This window comes from Nerophis ophidion, linkage group LG19 (genome assembly GCF_033978795.1).
Source record: "Nerophis ophidion isolate RoL-2023_Sa linkage group LG19, RoL_Noph_v1.0, whole genome shotgun sequence".
Lineage (NCBI taxonomy): Eukaryota > Metazoa > Chordata > Actinopteri > Syngnathiformes > Syngnathidae > Nerophis > Nerophis ophidion.
This window is the reverse complement of record NC_084629.1, coordinates 14204630-14225786: the sequence shown is the minus strand read 5'-3', so window position 1 is coordinate 14225786 and position 21157 is coordinate 14204630. Positions and strand designations below refer to the sequence as shown.

Below are 21157 nucleotides of genomic sequence, written 5' to 3'. Positions count from 1 at the left end.
ATTAAACTTCTCACCTCTTAATTCAACTTCCGCTTCCGCCATCTTTCTTTCCGGTTGTGCGCCCTTCTCGACGCCGACATGAAGTGAGTTTACGGTTTACAATCAACTTCCATCTGAACTTTTGAACATATATTATTGCTCGAAATTGATCCTATATTGCGCAATTAAAGTAGTTTCTCACAGCCATGCCCTACATTTATTGTTTCCAGGGTCGATTTGTGCAGTTTCAGCGGGTACAAAATATACCCCGGCCATGGCCGCCGATACGCCAGGATAGACGGGAAGGTAATTGTTAGCACTGTCCTCCATTTGGTACACTACTGTTTGTATCCCTGTTAATATTTATGTGGTTTTTTTATAATCGTTTTGGATAAATGTTACGCGTGTGTAATATTCCATTCATAGAAATTTGCCTTTTTAAAACTGAAGCAGGCCCAAGCGGCTTGAAAGCTAACGTCCATCCTTGTTAGCACATAAGTAGCTTGCAGCTAGCTCAGATTTAATCAACAATGTAAATAAATATTAACAAATATATTTGGTGAATTTTCTAAGGTGTTCCAGTTCTTGAATGCCAAGTGCGAGTCTGCATTTTTGTCCAAGAGGAATCCTCGACAGGTCTGCTGGACTGTGCTGTACAGACGCAAGCACAAGAAGGGACAATCTGTAAGTAACAGCACAATTTTGTACATAATTTTATTGTGGTTGTTTCTTTACAATAACATTAAAGTGTGTACCCTAATCCCGGTTCTCTGATAGCGATGTACACAATGTTACTGTACAACTTCACAGTAGATATTAGCAGTGTTACAGTGTAATTAATGTATATGATCACTATATTAGGCCTGGGCGATACGGTTTAAAGATTAAAAAATATTCCCCTACTTTTTAAAGAAATTTAAAACGTGTTGCTATTTCATTTAATCAAAAACTAGTACCGGTAGTTTGAAATGACACTGCATTTTACTCATAGAAAATGTATAATCTGAATAATCTCTTATTAGACCAAATTGAAATTGTATATGTCATGTAATTAAGACTTTTCTATGGGAGGCAATACTTCTGTCAGCAAAAAAAATGTAGCGTTGCACATTGCATCCAAATTAGGGCTGGGCGATATGGCCTTTTTTTAATATCTCGATATTTTTAGGCCATATCGTGATACACGATATATATCTCGATATTTTGCCTTAGCCTTGAATGAACACTTGATACATATAATCACAACAGTATGATGATTAAATGTGTCTATATTAAAACATTCTTGTTCACACTGCATTAATGTATGCTCATTTTAAACGTTCATGCGGAGAAGGAAATCAAAACTAAGTCAATTGACCAAAACTGTCTTTTAAAACAGTTATTAGCAGGTGACTTTTCAAATGATGCTACATATTAGCAGTAATGCTTCCTTTTATAGCAACGCTTGTGCCCCACACTTGACATATTAAAGTTGTCTATACGACATCTTCCCGCTTGAAGCCGAACCACCGCCAGACGATGGACCCCTTACTGTTTTTCTTGGAAATTGATTCTTCCTTCATTTGTTACCAGATTCTCACCTTCTTTCTCTCGTATTACCACTCGCACAGCTTCGCTAGCATCACAGCTAATGTTACCCATGCTGCTACCTCTCTGCTCCACGAGGGCGTATACGTATGTGACGTATGACGTGACAGCATGTGACGTGTGTAACAAGGTGCGCTTACTGTCTGTAAGAAGGAGACACAAGAAGTGGGAAGAGCCTGTAGTGTAATGCCCGCAGCTAAAGGCAACTGCGTGAGAACGTATACTCGAATATCACGATATAGTCATTTTCTCTATCGCACAGAGACAGACCCGCGATGTATAGCGTATATCGATATATCACCCATCTCTAATCCAAATAAATCTCCAATATTGAGATTATTGAAGTGTATACATAAAACTTCTCTTGAATAAAGTACTTCTGTTATTAAAATGTAACATTTCATGCAAATGAATAATTTCCAACATTGAGAATAATAGACTAAAACCTTGAAACTTTTGTCTTGAATAAAATACTTGCGTAAATAAAGTTTTAGTATTACACACTGTTTTAGGGCTGGGCAACATGGACGAAAAAGTATATCTCAATATATTTTTACTTAAACTCGATATTTGATGTATAACTTGATGGATTAAGCCCCAACTAGGCCACCTACTCATTGGCCTGGTGGTTAGTGTCCTTCCTGAGATCGGTAGGTTGTGAGTTCAAACCCCGGTCCGAGTCATACCAAAGACCAATTGCCTCCCTGCTGGACACTCAGCATCAAGGGTTGGAATTGGGGGTTAAATCACCATAAATCCCGGCCGTGGCACCGCTGCTGCCCACTGCTCCCCTCATTTGCCAGGGGGTGATCAAGTGGATGGGTCAAATGCAGAGGAGAAAGTTCACCACACCTAGTGAGTGTGTGACAATCATTGGTACTTTAATTTTCCGGGGAAAGTATACATATAAAGATATTCATTTTTGAGCAAGATTCACTGAAATTGAAGTGAATGACAACTGTCCTGTAGACATTCAGTTGTACTTTTAGTTAGTCAAGATGGGTTTTAACAGCATCAAAATTAAACTGTTTAAGTAGCACATAATTTACACAACATAAATATAATGGAAAAATATTATTTCTATGTAAAATAAATAACATAGCTGTCAAATAATATAAAATGTATCAAAGTCTGATAAAAATTACATTTGTAGACAGGCACTTTTTAATTTCCAGTCGACAATGTAGTGGACTGTCACACATGTACGGGTCTGGTCAGCGCCAAGTAAATGACTTAACTTAATTGTGCGGCTATGCTCTTCTTCACTTCGGCATACATTTTTGGCACAGATTCTCGTGCGCAGTATGCCCAGGTTGGCAACTTGGGAACAATTTTGATTTGGCCTTGCATGGTAAACGACTAATAGAATGTTTTAGCCAGACGCATTGTGGGTTTCCTGGACGTCGTCTACGTAACTAAAAGAAAAATCTAAGGAGAATCCCTCTGCTTTGTTCCACCCATTTTTTTAATATATAAATCGCCCGCTTGAATATTCCCTCTTTTCTACGACTCACTCGACGTCATTTGTGATGTTTGTTGTGATTTTCCCTTCCTGGTTCGATGACCATCTTGTCTCTGATTGGCCTGTCCCTAATCTTTTGTCTTAATGTCAACCAATCGTGACTAAAGCACATCTTGGTAGGAGGAAAAGGAGGGCTTTAGTAGCCCATGAGGGGGGCGGGGGAGAATCGAGGAACACAACAAATAAGCGGTGTGTGCTCATTTTAACCTGAAATAAATTAGATTTATATTACAATATTTTCTTAAATCATATCTTGTTTAAAAATATATCAATATATCTTACAAACTTGATATATCGCTCAGTCCTACATTGTATGCAAATATATAATCATGTAAAACATTGGGAGGACTAATAATAGTTTCAGTAAGTGGATAAAGTCAACAGATGCTTTTTCATTGACACATCTTGGCGGTGTGCAGAGCGATTGCTTAAGTGCTCCACTGTGCTTCTTTGTCATCATACATACCTGGTGTGATTGATTTCACCACAGTAAGCTGCTTTTTAGTTTATGGTTTTATTAGCTTTGTAAAAATTTGCATTTCCCACACACTGCTGGAGACTTCGTTTTAGATGCTGAAATAAGTTTGTTGTGCTGCTGCCTTTTTTTTTCTTTTTTTTTTTTCAAACTTTGCAGCTTGCACTTATTTGTCCCATGCCTGTTGCTGCGAATCTAAACCACAGATGACACTTCTTTTCATTGGAACAAACGTCTCGTTGGCCCTGTTTTGTTAGGTGTGTGAATCTCTGTTAAATAAGTAAGGGGCACGGTGGAAGCTACAGAAGCTCCCGAGTCCAAAAGTATGCTGCAGCAAAAAGAACAAAATCAATTTTTGGGGATTTATTGATAAAATTGTTACATCGCCCAGGCCTTTATTAACTTAATAACAGGAAATTAAAGCATTTTGTAATTGAAACACTACATGGCGTGCTCATCGATAGTAGTTAAAACATGTTCTTAAAGATTACTATTTGAATACGTTAAGCCATAATTTTGGCTGCAGGTGGACGGTGTGCGTGGTGTCCATCCATGTTATGTGTTGTTGCCGGGCTGTGTTTTGCAGGCTGTGCAACAGCGCTCACGCCACACTAGCAGCCATAGATCAAAAGGAGATCATAGTACTGGTCAGTGATGGTCATTCGTGACTACTTACCATTGATCAGCCTCCAAATTCTCCAACACGCCTTATACATTCAAACTAATTTGTATTCTGAGTTTTGTAAAATTGTCGGACTATTTGACTTTGGAGGGTTCACTGTCCACAGACACCTTACACCTAGTACTTTCTTTAGTTGAGTAAATAATTGCTCTGCTCCCTAACAGGAAGAGGTGTCTAAGAAGCGTACGCGTCGCGCTGTCAAATTCCAGAGGGCCATCACTGGCGCCTCCCTGGCTGAGATCATGGCCAAGAGGAACCAGAAACCCGAGGTTCGCAAAGCCCAGAGAGAGCAGGCCATCAGGTAAGAAGTTAGAGCTTATGTAGGTGGGCCTCTTATTAGTAGAATGGATTGATAGAATACAAATTCAGATAATTCATTGTCAAGGTGTTTTTTGTAGACCCGTAACAAGTCTTTACTTTTTTAGGGCTGCTAAGGAGGCCAAGAAGGCAAAGCAGGCAGCCAAAAAGCCAGCTGCTCCCAGCAAAGTGAGTGCTGTTTGTTTATATTTAACTACCCATCCATCCATTTTCTACCGCTTATTCCCTTTCGGGGTCGCTGGCGCCTATCTCAGCTACAATCGGGCAGAAGGCGGTGTACACCCTGACAAGTCGCCACCTCATTGCAGGGCCAACACAGATAGACAACATTCACACTCACATTCACACACTGGGGCCAATTTAGTGTTGCAAATCAACCTATGCCCAGGTGCATGTCTCTGGAAGTGGGAGGAAGCCGGAGTACCCGGAGGGAACCCACGCATTCACGGGGAGAACATGCAAACTCCACACAGAAAGATCCTGAGCCTGGGATTGAACCCAGGACTGCAGGACCTTCGTATTGTGAGGCAGACGCACTAACCCCTCTTCCACCGTGAAGCCCTATATTTAACTATTCATAATATTAATAAGCTAACGGTACTGTTTACTTCTGACTAGTAGTGGCATCTTGTGGAGAACTGCAAATGAAAATGTCATAGGCTGCAAAGCCCTTAGCACTGTCTGATATGCTGTATCTTAATATTGTTCAATATTATTGATGTAACTGTATTACAAATACAGTGGTATTTCGGTTTTCATAATGTCTTCATAATGCCGTGATGGTACCTAACGAAAACTTGGTGTGTAGTTTTTGCCTGGTGTTTTGGCGTTGCCCGGGTCTGAATATAAACTACATCTCCAAGAATCCTCTGCGCAAGGTGTGGGCGGTGGAACGCTGTAAGCAGGAAAAGAAGTGTGTTCGTACTTGTAGATTTAAGGAATCAGGTCTTTTTGGACTTTCAATCTGGCCATAACTGTCAAATGATGTTGCTAACAAACAAACCCTGGCGAAAACGTAACCTCTTTGGCAGAGTTAAGAAAGTCTGCATTCTGCAAAGCGAAGTGCGCCACTTTAGTGCTTCGAAGGTGACACAGCTTGTTGGTCTTGTCTCGCCGCATGGCAGGAAATCAACCCAAAAAATGTCACCGTGGAAAATACGAGTAAACTGAAAAGCTGCTTAGTCAATGCATCCTCAATCCTACCATTTTTCTACCGCTTGTCTCAGTCAATGTCGCAGAGGGGCTTGAGCCTATTCCAGCTGCACTCTGGCGTTGGCAGCGCTGGACAAGTCGCTACCCCATAAACTGTCACAGCCAAACATCAGTTTGTGATGTATTTACATTATTAAAACTTATATCGTTAGATTACTTTCTGAGAAACATTTTCTAGACTGATAAAAATTAACACTGCAGAGGACGCTGGTTCCAATAATGCAAAAGTTGAATGACTCTAAACTGTACATTGTTTTACACTTTTTACACTGGATGTTTACATTCTTATTTCAAAGACATCAATTGTATGTTATTCTTTTAAATATTTGCTTCAAATCCTGATTGTAGCTGAGATAGGCACCAGTAACCCCAAAGGGAATAAGCGGTAGAAAATGGATGGATGAATGGTAGATGTTCCTGCACAATTATTTGGACTTAGAAATACTTGCCTGTTAAAAAAAAACATGTTTAAAACATTTTAGCATTATGTTTGTGGTTAATTACAGTAAGTATGTTTATCCTAAACATTCCTGACACTTCATTTTACACTCTGTGGCATTTTTACCAATCTTTTTGTTTTTTTACATAGACTACAATATCATGCTGTGGTCTTAATACTGTGATATTGTATAATGAGATTTTGATACCATTACATCCCTACTAATTATTGTTGGAATTACTCATTGCAGCAGCATACTCCTCTGCTAAATAATCATGCGCTGCATTATCTTAATTTTATTTATTTTTTTAATTGAGTATTACTTTTGTTGCTGTATGTAAAAACGGCGCTGCTGACGTGGCAGCTGGTTGTATCAGCTCCATGCTCTTTCGTTGTTTTTCTTAAGTGTTTTCCCTCTTGATTTCACCTTATTTTTTGCGGACTTTTGGAATCCGCACCGCAACCACACGATATCCCCATTGTTAAATAAAGTAGTCTATCCTAAACAATGTTCCTTCTTTGTTCCGTTTCATAGGCTGCCTCCAAGACTGCACAGAAACCCAAGATTGCCAAGCCCATGAAGGTTAACGCACCCCGTGTTGGCGGCAAACGCTAAAGCCTTGGCTCCAATTTTCTGGTTGTGAATAAAACAATTTTGGTTAACACTCATTTTGGCTACTTGACTATTTTGCCCTTTCTTTCTTGTTCTAAATTCTAAACGTTGAACTAACTGCTGTGGTAATGTATAGTGCATTCACTGAATGTTTTTTTTTAACATCTTAAATGCACTTTTACAGCTCCAGCAGATTGCATGCTATTTTTTTTTATTTTTAACGTAATGTATCCCTGAATCCCTTCATTTTGTATGACTAGACCAGGGGTCTGTGATCCGTGGCTTCTGTGCCTCCTTGTAGTGGCTCCCTCAGATTTCTTAAAACTCGTAAAAGACTGCATTTTTAAAGAGTTCCATAATTTCAGAGTTACTGTGAAGCAGTGTATGTGCACCGACTGCGTCCTGAAGGGCAAGGAATGCAAGTAAAAGACTGGAACCCTTTCTGTTCAGTTCAGCTTCTGCAGTGTGCAACCCCTCGGGTAACATAACCATGAATATTTGGCAAAAAGGGAAAATGTTAAATTTCATGTGGATGAATTGGTTTTCCTGTAAAATTAAAAAACTACTGAAAGTTTATAAATTGCCAGGTTTTGCAACCCTTTTTTCCTTTAATGGAAAAGGTGGCAAAATGCCTCTCAATTGGTAACGTTCCAAGACTGGTCGATTGAAGTGTATTGTGTCAAGGCCACACATTGAAATAGGCAGTTTAGTAGTTGAACAAGTTTATTAACCTTACACAGCCTTAACATTTCCACAGTGCCTTAAAGTGCCATTTAATCAATTAGTATTTCATTTGATAGTAAAGTGAGAACATTTGCCAATACCGTGAGGGGATTTTAAAATTCATAAGTAAGGTGACTACACATCAATGTATGAACATGCTCAAAAGTTCTGTACCAGTGATAGCTAACATTAAAAGAAAATACAGTGAAGCAAGCAATTTATTTTTTTCTACTTAATTTAAAGCCATTAAAATTGTCACAAAAAAAATATAATTTCATGAGGACACTTCCATTAAAACCACGCCTAACCAAACATTTAATTTTTGGGAAATGATTGCATGAGGTAATGATTGCTACACCTGATGATGAAAAAAAGGTAAAACGTCCCAAAGCTATGTTACATGAAGACAACTCAATGTACAATCATTTTACTTGTTAAAAGAATATTTGTGCGTTGATGACCGTCATTCTTGTGTGGCTTTGTTTTTGTTTTGTTTTTTAATGTCAATTATACATCCTGAGGGAACTTGGTGAAAGTGCACATTTCCAGCAGAGAAAGAGGGGTTAAATATGGTTGGATGATGTTTGCTGGCATGAATGTTAAAATATGGGAGTCGGTGTGATGATGCACAAATGACACGAGACGGAGATCAGTGGCAGGCAGGTGCCTGGTGTTGGAGTTGTCCTTTTAGTCCACTGAAAACAATCAGGACTCAGTTATCTCCTTGGTCTTCTGGTCTTGCTTGTACCTGTTCAGACACAAAACAAAATCTTAATGTTCCTTAAAAACTAGGAGCTATAGATACCACAATTATTGGTTCCTAAAATAGAAGAGTTCTCAAAGTATATAAAGGATCTGTGAAGAACCTATTTTCAAAAACAGCCTTTTTGAAATAAGAATGACACCTGGGTTTTTCATGAGGCGCTTTTCACATGTTTTTTATGGTTTTGAGTTAGGCTGCAAAAAAATTTGCAAGTGCCAGAACATTGACAAAGAAGGTAAGAAACACCATTCAATTAAAAAAATATAAGTTGTAGCAAAGTATAAAGAGGCGTCTGTGAGGCTCTACCCTCATCCATCACCATTTCTGATAGGTTTTTAGTAAAAGTATAAGTGATGCTAAAATTGTATCACATTTCATTCGCCTTTTGTATGTATTCTGCATTGTTTCTGCATTTAAAACTTATTGGATGCATTTTGTGTTACTATTTTAGGTGCCTGAAACAGATTAATTGGATTTACATGGTTTCTTATGAGAAAATTGTTTAGTTTTTTTGTACGATTAAGTCTTACTAATGAAAACAAAGGTAGCCCTGTCTGTAAGTCCTAAAGAGCTCTTTGTTTAGTTTTAGGAGTCATTATCGTCCTAACCTCCATATCCTGTAGAGCTGCGAGGCTCCAGCGCTGCCCACAAAGAAGTTGACAGCAAACAGGTTCCAGTTCTTTGGGATGATGACCAGCGAATATCTGGACCAGATGAGCCCTGACGGAAAGAGAGCAGAGGTTATGCACACAAGTGAAAGCACGCTCTGGTATGTTTCACCAAAACACAACAAAAGAGATAACGCTTGTTTAAGAGAAATGTGACGAAACACCTTGGATACCTTTGGCATAAATTGGTAGAAGCCTAACGTCCTCTGAACCATTAACACAATACACAACTTTGATATTCTTTTTGTTACCTGTTGCTGTCAGTACTCCAGACTGGGAGGCACTGAGCTTATCTGCTGGCCGAGTCATATCGGCCAAACCTGCTGCAACCAGACCCTAAAAAACAGAAGGTAATTATGAGTGTAAGTACTATTTGACATGTTTGCTTCAGTGGCTCCAATGTGGTCCTCAAATGTAAGCTACTGGAATTCCACAGCGATCATCTATTAAAGGCCTACTGAAACCCACTACTACCGACCACGCAGTCTGATAGTTTATATATCGATGAAATATTAACATTGCAACACATGCCAATACAGCCTTTTTAGTTTACTAAATTGAAATTTTAAATTTCCCGCGAGTTTCTTGTTGAAAACGTCGCTGAATGATGACGCGTACGCGTGACGTCACAGACTGTAAGGAAATATTAGCGCTGCACCAAACACAGCGAAAAGTCGTCTCTGTTCCTGCCGTAATTACACAGTATTTTGGACATCTGTGTTGCTGAATCTTTTTTGCAATTTGTTCATTTAATAATGGAGACTATAAAGAACAATGCTGTTGGTGGAAAGCGGTGGATTGCAGCTGTCTTTAGCACTGAGACACAGCCGGTGTTTCTTTGTTTGTTATGAAGCGGAGCGGTCAAGCGAACATGTTTTCTCGACGTCAACCAGCATGTTTTTGGATGGGGAAATTGTGATATATATCTTACCGGAGACATCAATGGATTTTTTGTCATCTTGCAGCAGCTGTCAAATAAGGCAGCTGTGAGCTTGGCTCCTCGGCTTCTCTCTGAGACACTTCGTGTTCACCGCAGCCATCTGACATCAAGGTATGGCTTTACAATCTTTAAAATCTCACTAAAACACTATTAAAATAATAAGCAGATGAGATGAAGTAAATGTGTCTAAAAACATCTGAATCGCTCACAATGCAATTACCTTTTTTTTTTTTCAACTTTATTATTTTTTTTCTAGTTCTTCGCTATCAATATCCTCAGCCACAAATCTTTCATCCTCGCTCAAATTAATGGGGAAATTGTCGTTTTCTCGGTCCGAACAGCTCTTTTTGTTGGAGGCTCCCATTATAAACAATGTGAGGATGTGAGGAGCCCTCACACAGGTGATGTCATCATCTGCTACTTCCGGTAAAGGCAAGGCTTTTTTATTAGCGACCAAAAGTTGCAAACTTTATCGTGGATGATCTCTACTAAATCCTTTCAGCAAAAATATGGCAATATCTCGAAATGATCAAGTATGACACATAGAATGGACCTGCTATCCCCGTTTAAATAAGAAAATCTCATTTCAGTAGGCCTTTAAACCCCTGTTATTTTAACATGTATGCAAATATTGATGTAAGCACAAGTTAACACTTGCAGGGCATTACTGCCTGACGCACCTCCGACAGTGCCATGTAGTGCTGGCTGCAGGGTCGTCAGCCGGGAGCCACCCTTCACGGATGTTTCGCTCCTTCAATCCCAGAACATCTCTGGGTGGTGGAGCAGCGACAGGGACGTTTCCCTGGCGCCCCCTGCAGCCAGCTGAAGGATCCATACTGTACCCACATCCTAACCCCGGTGCTATTGCTGTTGTCTATATGAAAAGAGTCCCAAGGGACTATGCATGGCAGGGACGTCCAGCTCCCTGAGTAACGCGTGGTCCCGACCACATACCATAACATGGGTCTCAGGGTGCTGCTATTCCAGCACCCTGAGACCCAAGTTACTTCCCCCTGTCTACGCGCCCTGCTTTTCCCAAGCCTTGTTGTTTCTTCTGAGCCACAACCAGAAGCTCCCTTGTTCTGCCTCCTCTGCCAGGGCTTTGAGTGCCTTCTTTAGATTGGAGCCTTTGATCCCGAGGGACTTTAGGAGCCGCTGGGTGGACGCTCCAGTGTAGCCTCTACTGGATAGGTGAAGGACCTCCATCCTGCTTGTGCGCACTCGCTTGCCAGCTCTGAATATTTGTCCCGCTCTCTTTCAGAGGCAGCCTCCATTCCCTCTTCCCATGATACTGTTAGTTATACCATGATGACATTTTTAGTAGAGGGTAATTTGTTAAAATTTGTCCAACTACACAACAACATAATTTTTATAGAAAACTGAAGACAAACAGGAAGAAAGCATGCACACTAAACAACAATGGAGGTGGAAAGATGTGTGATAGTCAACTTTTAACTGCTGCCACACTTTCAGCTATGGCTAAATGATTAATTGGCATCGAACTGACATTGAGGTTTTAAAGAATGCGCTGTCACCGAACATTTGAGTGACAGACATGTTCGCCAATCAGAATTGTTGAGCCTCTCATCCATTGCCTCCATGGCCAATCCAACATGGTTAAAGTCAGTACGCAAATAACAAATTGCTCTCAGTACCTGAGCATGTTTTTTTAAACAGTAAAATTAACTGAACACAGTGAACCCTCTATTTAGTCATTCACAATCTTGGCCTCAGTGGGCGGAGAAAAAAAATGCACCTTAAAGGAGAACTGCACTTCTTTTTTGTGGGGGGAATTTGGCCTATGGTTCCCAATCATTATGAAAGACATGACAACTCAGGTATATTTTTTTTATGCATTCTAAATATTAAATAAATTTAAATAAAAGTTACAGCGGAGCCGATGGGAGCTATACTATTCCGCCCACAAAATCTGATAACTATCCAAAAAGCACCAACAATACTCCATTTACATTTCATGACTTGAATATCAATGGAGTATTTGTGACATTGTTATTATAAGCGCTAACGCAGACAAACTATTTATAGCTGTGACGTACTCACTTCCGGGTGTCCCTATGTTTACATCATCGACTGGTCTGCTGCTTCCTCGCTCCCTATAAGTTTATTCTCGATCATAAATATTGCCTCTAGACACCAAACAACCTATTTTATTCTGACAAGTTGGTACACTTTGACAGCCATTTAGGACCGGGAACTGGCGAGGATGGCACGAAAAAGCGCTTGTTCCCCCCAGCCCCTCTACCCCTTTTCTGAGTGAGGATTATGAGTTATTCTTCACCTACATGGGAATGTATGAACACCCTAGCAGTCGGCATCCTAATGCCAGCAGACATTGTACAGTAAGTGATGCTTTATTATGTTTGTTGGCTTTCATAAAGTCTGCAGTCAGTAACAATCAGTGATAAAGGAGGAAAAAAAAGCAAATGGGTTGCGTTTTTTAAATTAATGCTTCACGTATGCTTAAAATGATCAAAATAAGTAAATATTAAATATTATAAATGTATCCCTTAATATAATACATATATACTTTCATCATGTATATAAAACCCTAATGGAGGTGTTTGGATGTTTGTTTGTTTTTTTGTTGTTTTTTTAATTGGTCTCTATAGGCAGAATTGAACAGCTCCCCTCCTCTCTGAGCTGCTACCTTACCGTGGTAGAGGAGTTTGCGTGTCCCAATGATCCTAAAGCCCCCTGGTAGGGTCTCCCAAGACAAACAGGTCCTAGGTGAGTGATCAGACAAAGAGCAGCTCAAAGACTTCTATGGAATTACAACAAAATGAACCCAGATTTCCCTTGCCCGGACGTGGGTCACCGGGGCCCCCCTCTGGAGCCAGGCCCGGAGTTGGGGCACGATGGCGAGCGCCTGGTGGTCGGGCCTGTCCCCATGGGGCCCGGCCGGGCACAGCCCGAAGAGGCAACGTGGGTCATCCCTCCAATGGGCTCACCACTCATAGGAGGGGCCATAGAGGTCGGGTGCAATGTGAGCTGGGCGGCAGCCGAAGGCAGGGCACTTGGCGGTCCGATCCTCGGCTACAGAAGCTAGCTCTTGGGACGTGGAACGTCACCTCACTGGGGGGGAAGGAGCCTGAGCTAGTGCGCGAAGTAGAGAAGTTCCGGCTGGATATAGTCGGACTCACCTCGACGCACAGCAAGGGCTCTGGAACCAGTTCTCTCGAGAGGGACTGGACCCTCTTCCACTCTGGCGTTGCCGGCAGTGAGAGGCGACGGGCTGGGGTGGCAATTCTCGTTGCACCCCGGCTCAAAGCCTGCACGTTTGAATTCAACCCAGTGGACGAGAGGGTAGCTTCCCTTCGCCTTCGGGTGGGGGGACGGGTCCTGACTGTTGTTTGTGCTTACGCACCAAACAGCAGTTCAGAGTACCCACCCTTTTTGGGTACACTCGAGGGAGTACTGGAAAGTGCTCCTCCGGGTGATTCCCTCGTTCTACTGGGAGACTTCAACGCTCATGTTGGCAACGACAGTGAAACCTGGAGAGGTTTGATTGGGAAGAATGGTTGCCCGGATCTAAACCCGAGTGGTGTTTTGTTATTGGACTTTTGTGCTCGTCACGGATTGTCCATAACAAACACCATGTTCAAACATAAGGGTGTCCATATGTGCACTTGGCACCAGGACACCCTAGGCCGCAGTTCCATGATCGACTTTGTAGTTCTGTCATCGGATTTGCGGCCTTATGTTTTGGACACTCGGGTGAAGAGAGGGGCGGAGCTTTCTACCGATCACCACCTGGTGGTGAGTTGGCTGCGATGGTGGGGGAGGATGCCGGACAGACCTGGCAGGCCCAAGCGCATTGTGAGGGTCTGGCAGAGGCTCCTGTCAGAGAGAGTTTCAATTCACACCTCCGGGAGAACTTTGAACATGTCACGAGGGAGGTGCGGGACATTGAGTCCGAGTGGACCATGTTCCGAACCTCTATTGTCGAGGCGGCTGATTGGAGCTGTGGCCGCAAGGTTGTTGGTGCCTGTCGTGGCGGTAATCCCAGAACCCGTTGGTGGACACCAGCAGTGAGGGATGCCGTCAAGCTGAAGAAGGAGTCCTATCGGGTTCTTTTGGCTCATAGGACTCCGGAGGCAGTGGACAGGTACCGACGGGCCAAGCGGTGTGCAGCTTTAGCGGTCGCGGAGGCAAAAACTCGGACATGGGAAGAGTTCGGGGAAGCCATGGAAAACGACTTCCGGACGGCTTCGAAGCGATTCTGGACCACCATACGGCGCCTCAGGAAGGGGAAGCAGTGCACTATCAACACCGTGTATGGTGCGGATGGTGTTCTGCTGACTTCGACTGCGGATGTTGTGGATCGGTGGAGGGAATACTTCGAAGACCTCCTCAATCCCACCAACACGTCTTTCTTTGAGGAAGCGGTGCCTGGGGAATCTGTAGTGGACTCTCCTATTTCTGGGGCTGAGGTCGCTGAGGTAGTTAAAAAGCTCCTCGGCGGCAAGGCCCCGGGGGTGGATGAGAACCGCCCGGAGTTCCTTAAGGCTCTGGATGCTGTGGGGCTGTCTTGGTTGACAAGACTCTGCAGCATCGCGTGGACATCGGGGGCGGTACCTCTGGATTGGCAGACCGGGGTGGTGGTCCCTCTCTTTAAGAAGGGGGAACGGAGGGTGTGTTCCAACTATCGTGGGATCCCACTCCTCAGCCTTCCCGGTAAGGTTTATTCAGGTGTACTGGAGAGGAGGCTTCGCCGGATAGTCGAACCTCGGATTCAGGAGGAACAGTGTGGTTTTCGTCCTGGTCGTGGAACTGTGGACCAGCTCTATACTCTCGGCAGGGTTCTTGAGGGTGCATGGGAGTTTGCCCAACCAGTCTACATGTGCTTTGTGGACTTGGAGAAGGCATTCGACCGTGTCCCTCGGGAAGTCCTGTGGGGAGTGCTCAGAGAGTATGGGGTATCGGACTGTCTTATTGTGGCAGTCCGCTCCCTGTATGATCAGTGTCAGAGCTTGGTCCGCATTGCTGGCAGTAAGTCGGACACGTTTCCAGTGAGGGTTGGACTCCGCCAAGGCTGTCCTTTGTCACCGATTCTGTTCATAACTTTTATGGACAGAATTTCTAGGTGCAGCCAAGGCGTTGAGGGGTTCCGGTTTGGTGGCCACGGGATTAGGTCTCTGCTTTTTGCAGATGATGTAGTCCTGATGGCTTCATCTGGCCGGGATCTTCAGCTCTCACTGGATCTGTTCGCAGCCAAGTGTGAAGCGACCGGAATGAGAATCAGCACCTCCAAGTCCGAGTCCATGGTTCTCGCCCGGAAAAGGGTGGAGTGCCATCTCCGGGTTGGGGAGGAGACCCTGCCCCAAGTGGAGGAGTTCAAATACCTAGGAGTCTTGTTCACGAGTGGGGGAAGAGTGAGATCGACAGGCGGATCGGTGCGGCGTCTTCAGTAATGCGGACATTGTATCGATCCGTTGTGGTGAAGAAGGAGCTGAGCCGGAAGGCAAAGCTCTCAATTTACCGGTCGATCTACGTTCCCATCCTCACCTATGGTCATGAGCTTTGGGACATGACCGAAAGGATAAGATCACGGGTACAAGCGGCCGAAATGAGTTTCCTCCGCCGGGTGGCGGGGCTCTCCCTTAGAGATAGGGTGAGAAGCTCTGCCATCCGGGAGGAACTCAACGTAAAGCCGCTGCTCCTCCACATCGAGAGGAGCCAGATGAAGTGGTTCGGGCATCTGGTCAGGATGCCACCCGAACGCCTCCCTAGGGATGTGTTTAGGCCACGTCCAGCTGGTAGGAGGCCACGGGGAAGACCCAGGACACGTTGGGAAGACTATGTCTCCCGGCTGGCCTGGGAACGCCTCGGGATCCCCCGGGAAGAGCTAGACGAAGTGGCTGGAGATAGGGAAGTCTGGGCTTCCCTGCTTAGGCTGCTGCCCCCGCGACCCGACCTCGGATAAGCGGAAGATGATGGATGGATGGATGAACAGCTCCCATAGGCTCCATTGTATGCTGACTTTTGATCAAATTTAATAATTAAAATGCATTTTAAAAAATCCATCCGTCGTCATGTCTTTCATAATGATTGTGAACGATAGGCTAAATTCCCAAAATTGTGCAGTTTTCCTTAAAGATGTGCAATATTTAAGTTATATTTTTCTTATAGAAATTATTATTGTGTTTTTTTTTTAGAATATCAAAAGTTATTTTGGTCGGTTTCTATTTACTGTTTATGTTCTTGTTGGTTTGATAAGACTGAACCAGCAGCTTTTTTTATAAACAAAAAACTTTGATGCTTTATAATTTGTGGTGACTGCACTTACCCATTTGAATACTGGGGCCCAAAAGAAAACCGTTTTTGGACCTTAAATGAAAACAGAAGAAAAAAGAACCATGAAAAAACAAACATTTGACTTCATTTTGGTATTAGTTAAATAACAGAGAAAACTAACCTCTGCCTGCTAGAGCATTCTAAAACTTTCCAAATAAAGCAAAGTCCAAGTGCACAAAAACCACTGTCAATGCACAAGTTTTCAATGTCGATTTGTTGGTTAGGGTCTCTTCTAACGCCTGGAAAACTGATTTTCTGGAGGATATTTAGTGGCGTTTAGTGGCCCTTTTTTAAATTTATGTTGTTTGTCCTAGTTTTATACGTATAAAGCAAGCCATACATTGAGCTGTAAATGTTTGACTGACCCCCTCACTTAACCTAATGCAAAATGTCTTTCAACTGAAAAACAAAACTTCTGTGCGCCATAATGTCCAAGCCCTCATCTGACATTCATCACTCAGGCCAGTTACATCTAATCTTAATGACGACTGAAGAATTGAACAGTTAATGAAATCGTTTTAACACAGATACAATAGTTGATAAGTGGGTGTTTGACGTGAGAGCAAGGAAGTCCTGTATAATGGAGCCAAGGAAAACAGACTGTGCATCAAAGGTTGCGCCTTTGAAGTTATTTTGCTCTTTATTTTACAAACAATCATTACAAAAATATGGATGTGCTAATCAATTGTGCTGATAATTATCAGTCACTCACAGTGAAAAAGTATGTGATATTTTAACGCACAAACACCGATCTAGTCTGACTGAAACTATTTATTTTTGGTCATCCTGCTGACATCGTGTCTCTTTATTCACCTCCAATAAGGCGAATAAAGTGTATTTTGTAGTTTCAAAAGTAAGTATCACTGGAGGACAAGGCTAAAAATGTTACACACTGAGAACGAGCCAGCAACAGGCATGCTAATAGCTAACTGCTTTTAAAGGCCTACTGAAATGAGATTTTCTTATTTATCGGGGATAGCAGGTCAGTTCTATGTGTCATACTTGATCTTTTCGCGATATTGCCATATTTTTGCTGAGAGGATTTAGTAGAGAACATCGACTATTAAGTTCGCAACGTTTGGTCCAGATAAAAAAGCCTTCCCTTTACCGGAAGTCGCAGACGATGACGTCACAAGGGAGAGGGCTCCTCAAATCCTCACATTGTTTATAATGGGAGCCTCCAGCAGAAAGAGCTATTCGGACCGAGAAAACGACAATTTCCCCATTAATTTGAGCGAGGATAAAAGATTCGTAGATGATTATATTGATCGCGAAGGACTAGAAAAAATAAATAAATAAAGTTAAAAAAAAAAAAAGGCGATTGCATTGGGATGGATTCAGATGTTTTTAGACACATTTACTAAGATATTTCTGGGAAATTCCTTATCTTTCTATTGTGTTGCTAGTGTTTTAGTGAGATTAAATAGTAACAGATAGTCGGAGGGGTGTGTCCACGGGTGTCTTGAGGCCAGTGTCTGAGGGATGTCACGGCAGATACAAGGACGGCGCAAACTCCACAGATCTCCGGTAATTTAGAGGTGACTTTTTAACACAATTTCCTCACCGAAACCTGACGGTTGACAAGTGGTCGGGAACCATGTTCGCTTGACCGTTCTGATCCGTAGTAAAGCTTCACCTCCGGGAATTTTAAACAAGGAATCACCATGTGTTTGTGTGGCTAAAGGCTAAAGCTTCCCAACTCCATCTTACTACTTTGTCTTCTCCATTATTAATTGAACAAATTGCAACGGATTCAGCAACACAGATGTCCAGAATACTGTTTAATTGCGCGATGAAAAGAGACGACTTTTAGCTGCAAATGGTACTGCGCTAATATTTCCTGACAGCCTGTGACGTCACGCGCATGCGTCATCATTCCGCGACGTTTTTAACAAGAAACTCAGCGGGAAATTTAAAATTGGAATTTAGTAAACTAAACCGGCCGTATTGGCATGTGTTGCAATGTTAATATTTCATCATTGATATATAAACTATCAGACTGCGTGGTCGGTAGTAGTTGGTTTAAGTAGGCCTTTAACTATAATTGAAGGTCCTTGAATGCACCAAAGTTAACTTTCTCTTATACTGGCATAAATCTTACACATCCTTAATTTGATTTAAGCAACCTTATTTGACTTCCATGGCAACATTTATTTCATATTGACATTTATGATGTTGTGTACCTACACAACGGTACGACATCCCCACTTTTTGATGATTGATTGATTGAAACTTTTATTAGCAGATTGCACAGTTCAGTACATATTCCGTACAATTGACCACTAAATGGTAACACCCGAATAAGTTTTCCAACTGGTTTAAGTCGGGGTCCACATAAATCAATTCTACTTAACCGCCCATGATTATGCAATGTTCAGCGGGACTAAAAAAGTAGGACATTTTGTTACTGTAAATGTTCTCGGAGTGAGGTGCTTTTTGTCACCGCCCCTTCATACCTGCTGACAATGTTGTCCTTGTTGCAATACCCTTGGACAGGAAAGACAGCGTCCTGGAACTTAAGTAGATAGTAGTCTGTTTATTTCAATTGTTACTTTTTCCTTTATTACCTCTTGTATTATTTATTTTACCCCATATTTGTTCCCACAACCGCACCTAAATTGGAGTCTTTAATCTCGTTATATGCAAATACAATGACAATAAAGTCTATTCTATTCTATCTAAATTGAACCCCCTTAAGGGATTTTTTGGGGAAGCCTTTTATGCTCAAACTAGTGGTGCTGTTGAGGCCTGAACACAATGATATATCTTATTTCTTTAACCATTGTCCAAGCACATCAGGCTTAGCTAAATATAAACAATGGAATGGATGCAATCATGGAACGTACACTTGACATTTGGCTTGCATCACCTGTGTTCTGGAATCTTCTCACTATTAAAAATAAACACAATATCTAGGAAACAGTCCATTTTCTGCATTAAATTATAACCAATTGAGTGTTGCTAAGCAAATGATGAACTCCAGAAAACACTTAAAAGTTGCTACTTTTAGATACGAACTACTGTTTTACTCCCTTTACCTAATGATGTACATTACCTGCAGGGTGGTTGTATAGAGGTCTCAGCTTAGCAGGCAAGATGTGCTCGATTCTGTCCAAAATCCTGTGATACGACACTCTCAGTGCAGCCATGTTGCAGCTTTTTCAAGGGGGGAGGAAGAAGCTAGCTAGCTTAGCAATAGGCAAAGACGGACAAAATAATTGTTCGAATTAAATATTACAAGGCAGTATAAAAAACTGCGACGTTTCGAACCATACAAACATGAGTTTAAAAATTGAATTTGTTTTTGTGCCTCTTCAGTAATTCTGTTTGCTAGCTGCTGATGCTAGCTGTCATTAGCTTCTCCCTGACCGACACGACGAGGTGACTTTGTGCCGCACCAGGCAAGGAGGCGGAGCTTGGGAACGGGACACTGTCCTTATTGGTCAGTCTGTTTGAGAACTCGTATGTGATTGGTTCGAAAAGAGGGTATGTGTTTCAGAAGCCTGGCGTATCCCAACTGGGTGGAGGCTTTTTTTTTGTATACACTGTTCTTTCTTTCTTTAGGGCAGTGGTTCTTAACCTGGGTTCGATCGAACTGTAGGGGTTCGGTGAGTCGGCCTCAGGGGTTCGGCGGAGCCAGTCAAGACACACCCGACTCATCCATACTTGCCAACCTTGAGACCTCCGAATTCGGGGTTTGAGGTGATGGGGGGGGGGTGCTTTGGTGGTAGGGGGGTGTATATTGTAGATTCCGGAAGAGTTAGTGCTGCAAGGGGTTCTGGGTATTTGTTACGTAATGTTTCGGTGCGGATGTTCTCCCCAAATGTGTTTGTCATTCTTGTTTGGTGTGGGTTCACAGTGTGGTGCGGATTTGTAACAGTGTTAAAGTTGTTTATATGGCCACCCTTAGTGTGACCTGTATGCCTGTTGACCAAGTATGCGTTGCATTCACTTATGTGTGTGTAAAAGCCACATAAATGATGGGAATGCGCCGACACGCCGTTTGTATGGAGGAAAATCGGACGTGACGACAGGTTGTAGAGGACGCTAAAGGAGAATGGTTTCCCCGGGAGATTTTCGGGAGCGGCACTGGAATTCGGGATTCTCCCGGAAAAACCGGGAGGGTTGGCAAGTATGGACTCATCGTCTAAATAAAAACTTCTCCATATTTGCGTATCATGGATACGGCAACAGCAGAAGTCACACTGATTTGCAGGTGTGTAATTTGTTGTGCGTTCATGCACGGTTCATTTTGTACACCGGGTAAAAAAAACATATAACTTTGTTTTGAATTTGAAAAAAAAAATAACAATTTTTTACAAAAGAAGGGTTCGGTGAATGCGCGTATGAAACTGGTGGGGTTCGGAACCTCCAACAAGGCTAAAAACCACTGCTTTAGGATATTACAATATATACATATTTTTTTTCAATATTTGATTATTAAATTTTTGGGGACATATACAGTTGCCGAAATACAGTCAGGTGAATATCAAATATTATTTTTCCACCCAAAAACAAGTAACTCACAAAAAAAAATAAAAAAAAATAAACACAAAATAAAATAAGGCAAATAAGCGCAGACAAATGGCAACATAAAGCCACAGACAACTGCACACCTGAATGGCCAAAAAACAAGGTGCAAAAATACCCCAAGGCAAACATAACGAAACACCTGCTCAGTGGACTTGTGGATAGTGTGTCCACCCTGAAATCGGTAGGTTGTGAGTTCAAACCCCGCTTGTAGTTGGAACCGTCTCTTAAACTGAAAGTTTTTCCAATTTGTATTTCTCTTACCGTATTTCCTTGAATTGCCGCCGGGGCGCTAATTAATATAAAACCTCTTCTCACTCCTGCGCTTACCAAAGGCATGCGGTAAAAGTAAGCATGCCCTAATTATTTTAAAACCTCTTCTCACTCCGGC

The 21157-nt window shown here is 42.3% G+C and overlaps 2 protein-coding genes and 1 non-coding gene across 3 annotated transcripts; 2 read left to right on the top strand and 1 right to left on the bottom strand.

Annotated features, from left to right (window-relative positions):
- Positions 1-2: 2 nt before the first annotated feature.
- rpl24 (ribosomal protein L24) lies at positions 3-6883 on the top strand. The gene is made up of 6 exons (XM_061879238.1): positions 3-83; positions 210-285; positions 553-663; positions 4410-4546; positions 4671-4731; positions 6750-6883. The coding sequence occupies exons 1-6, from the start codon at positions 79-81 to the stop codon at positions 6828-6830; spliced, it is 471 nt and encodes a 156-aa protein (XP_061735222.1). The 5' UTR covers positions 3-78; the 3' UTR covers positions 6831-6883.
- LOC133538514 (small nucleolar RNA SNORA23) lies at positions 4089-4270 on the top strand. Its single transcript, XR_009803025.1, has one exon. It is a non-coding gene; the product is annotated as a small nucleolar RNA SNORA23 (small nucleolar RNA).
- A 649-nt stretch (positions 6884-7532) lies between the features above and the next one.
- mpc2b (mitochondrial pyruvate carrier 2b) lies at positions 7533-19647 on the bottom strand. The gene is made up of 5 exons (XM_061879239.1): positions 19292-19647; positions 16229-16269; positions 9233-9317; positions 8922-9033; positions 7533-8298 (listed from the first exon to the last, which is right to left on the bottom strand). The coding sequence occupies exons 1-5, from the start codon at positions 19383-19385 to the stop codon at positions 8256-8258; spliced, it is 375 nt and encodes a 124-aa protein (XP_061735223.1). The 5' UTR covers positions 19386-19647; the 3' UTR covers positions 7533-8255.
- Positions 19648-21157: the final 1510 nt, after the last annotated feature.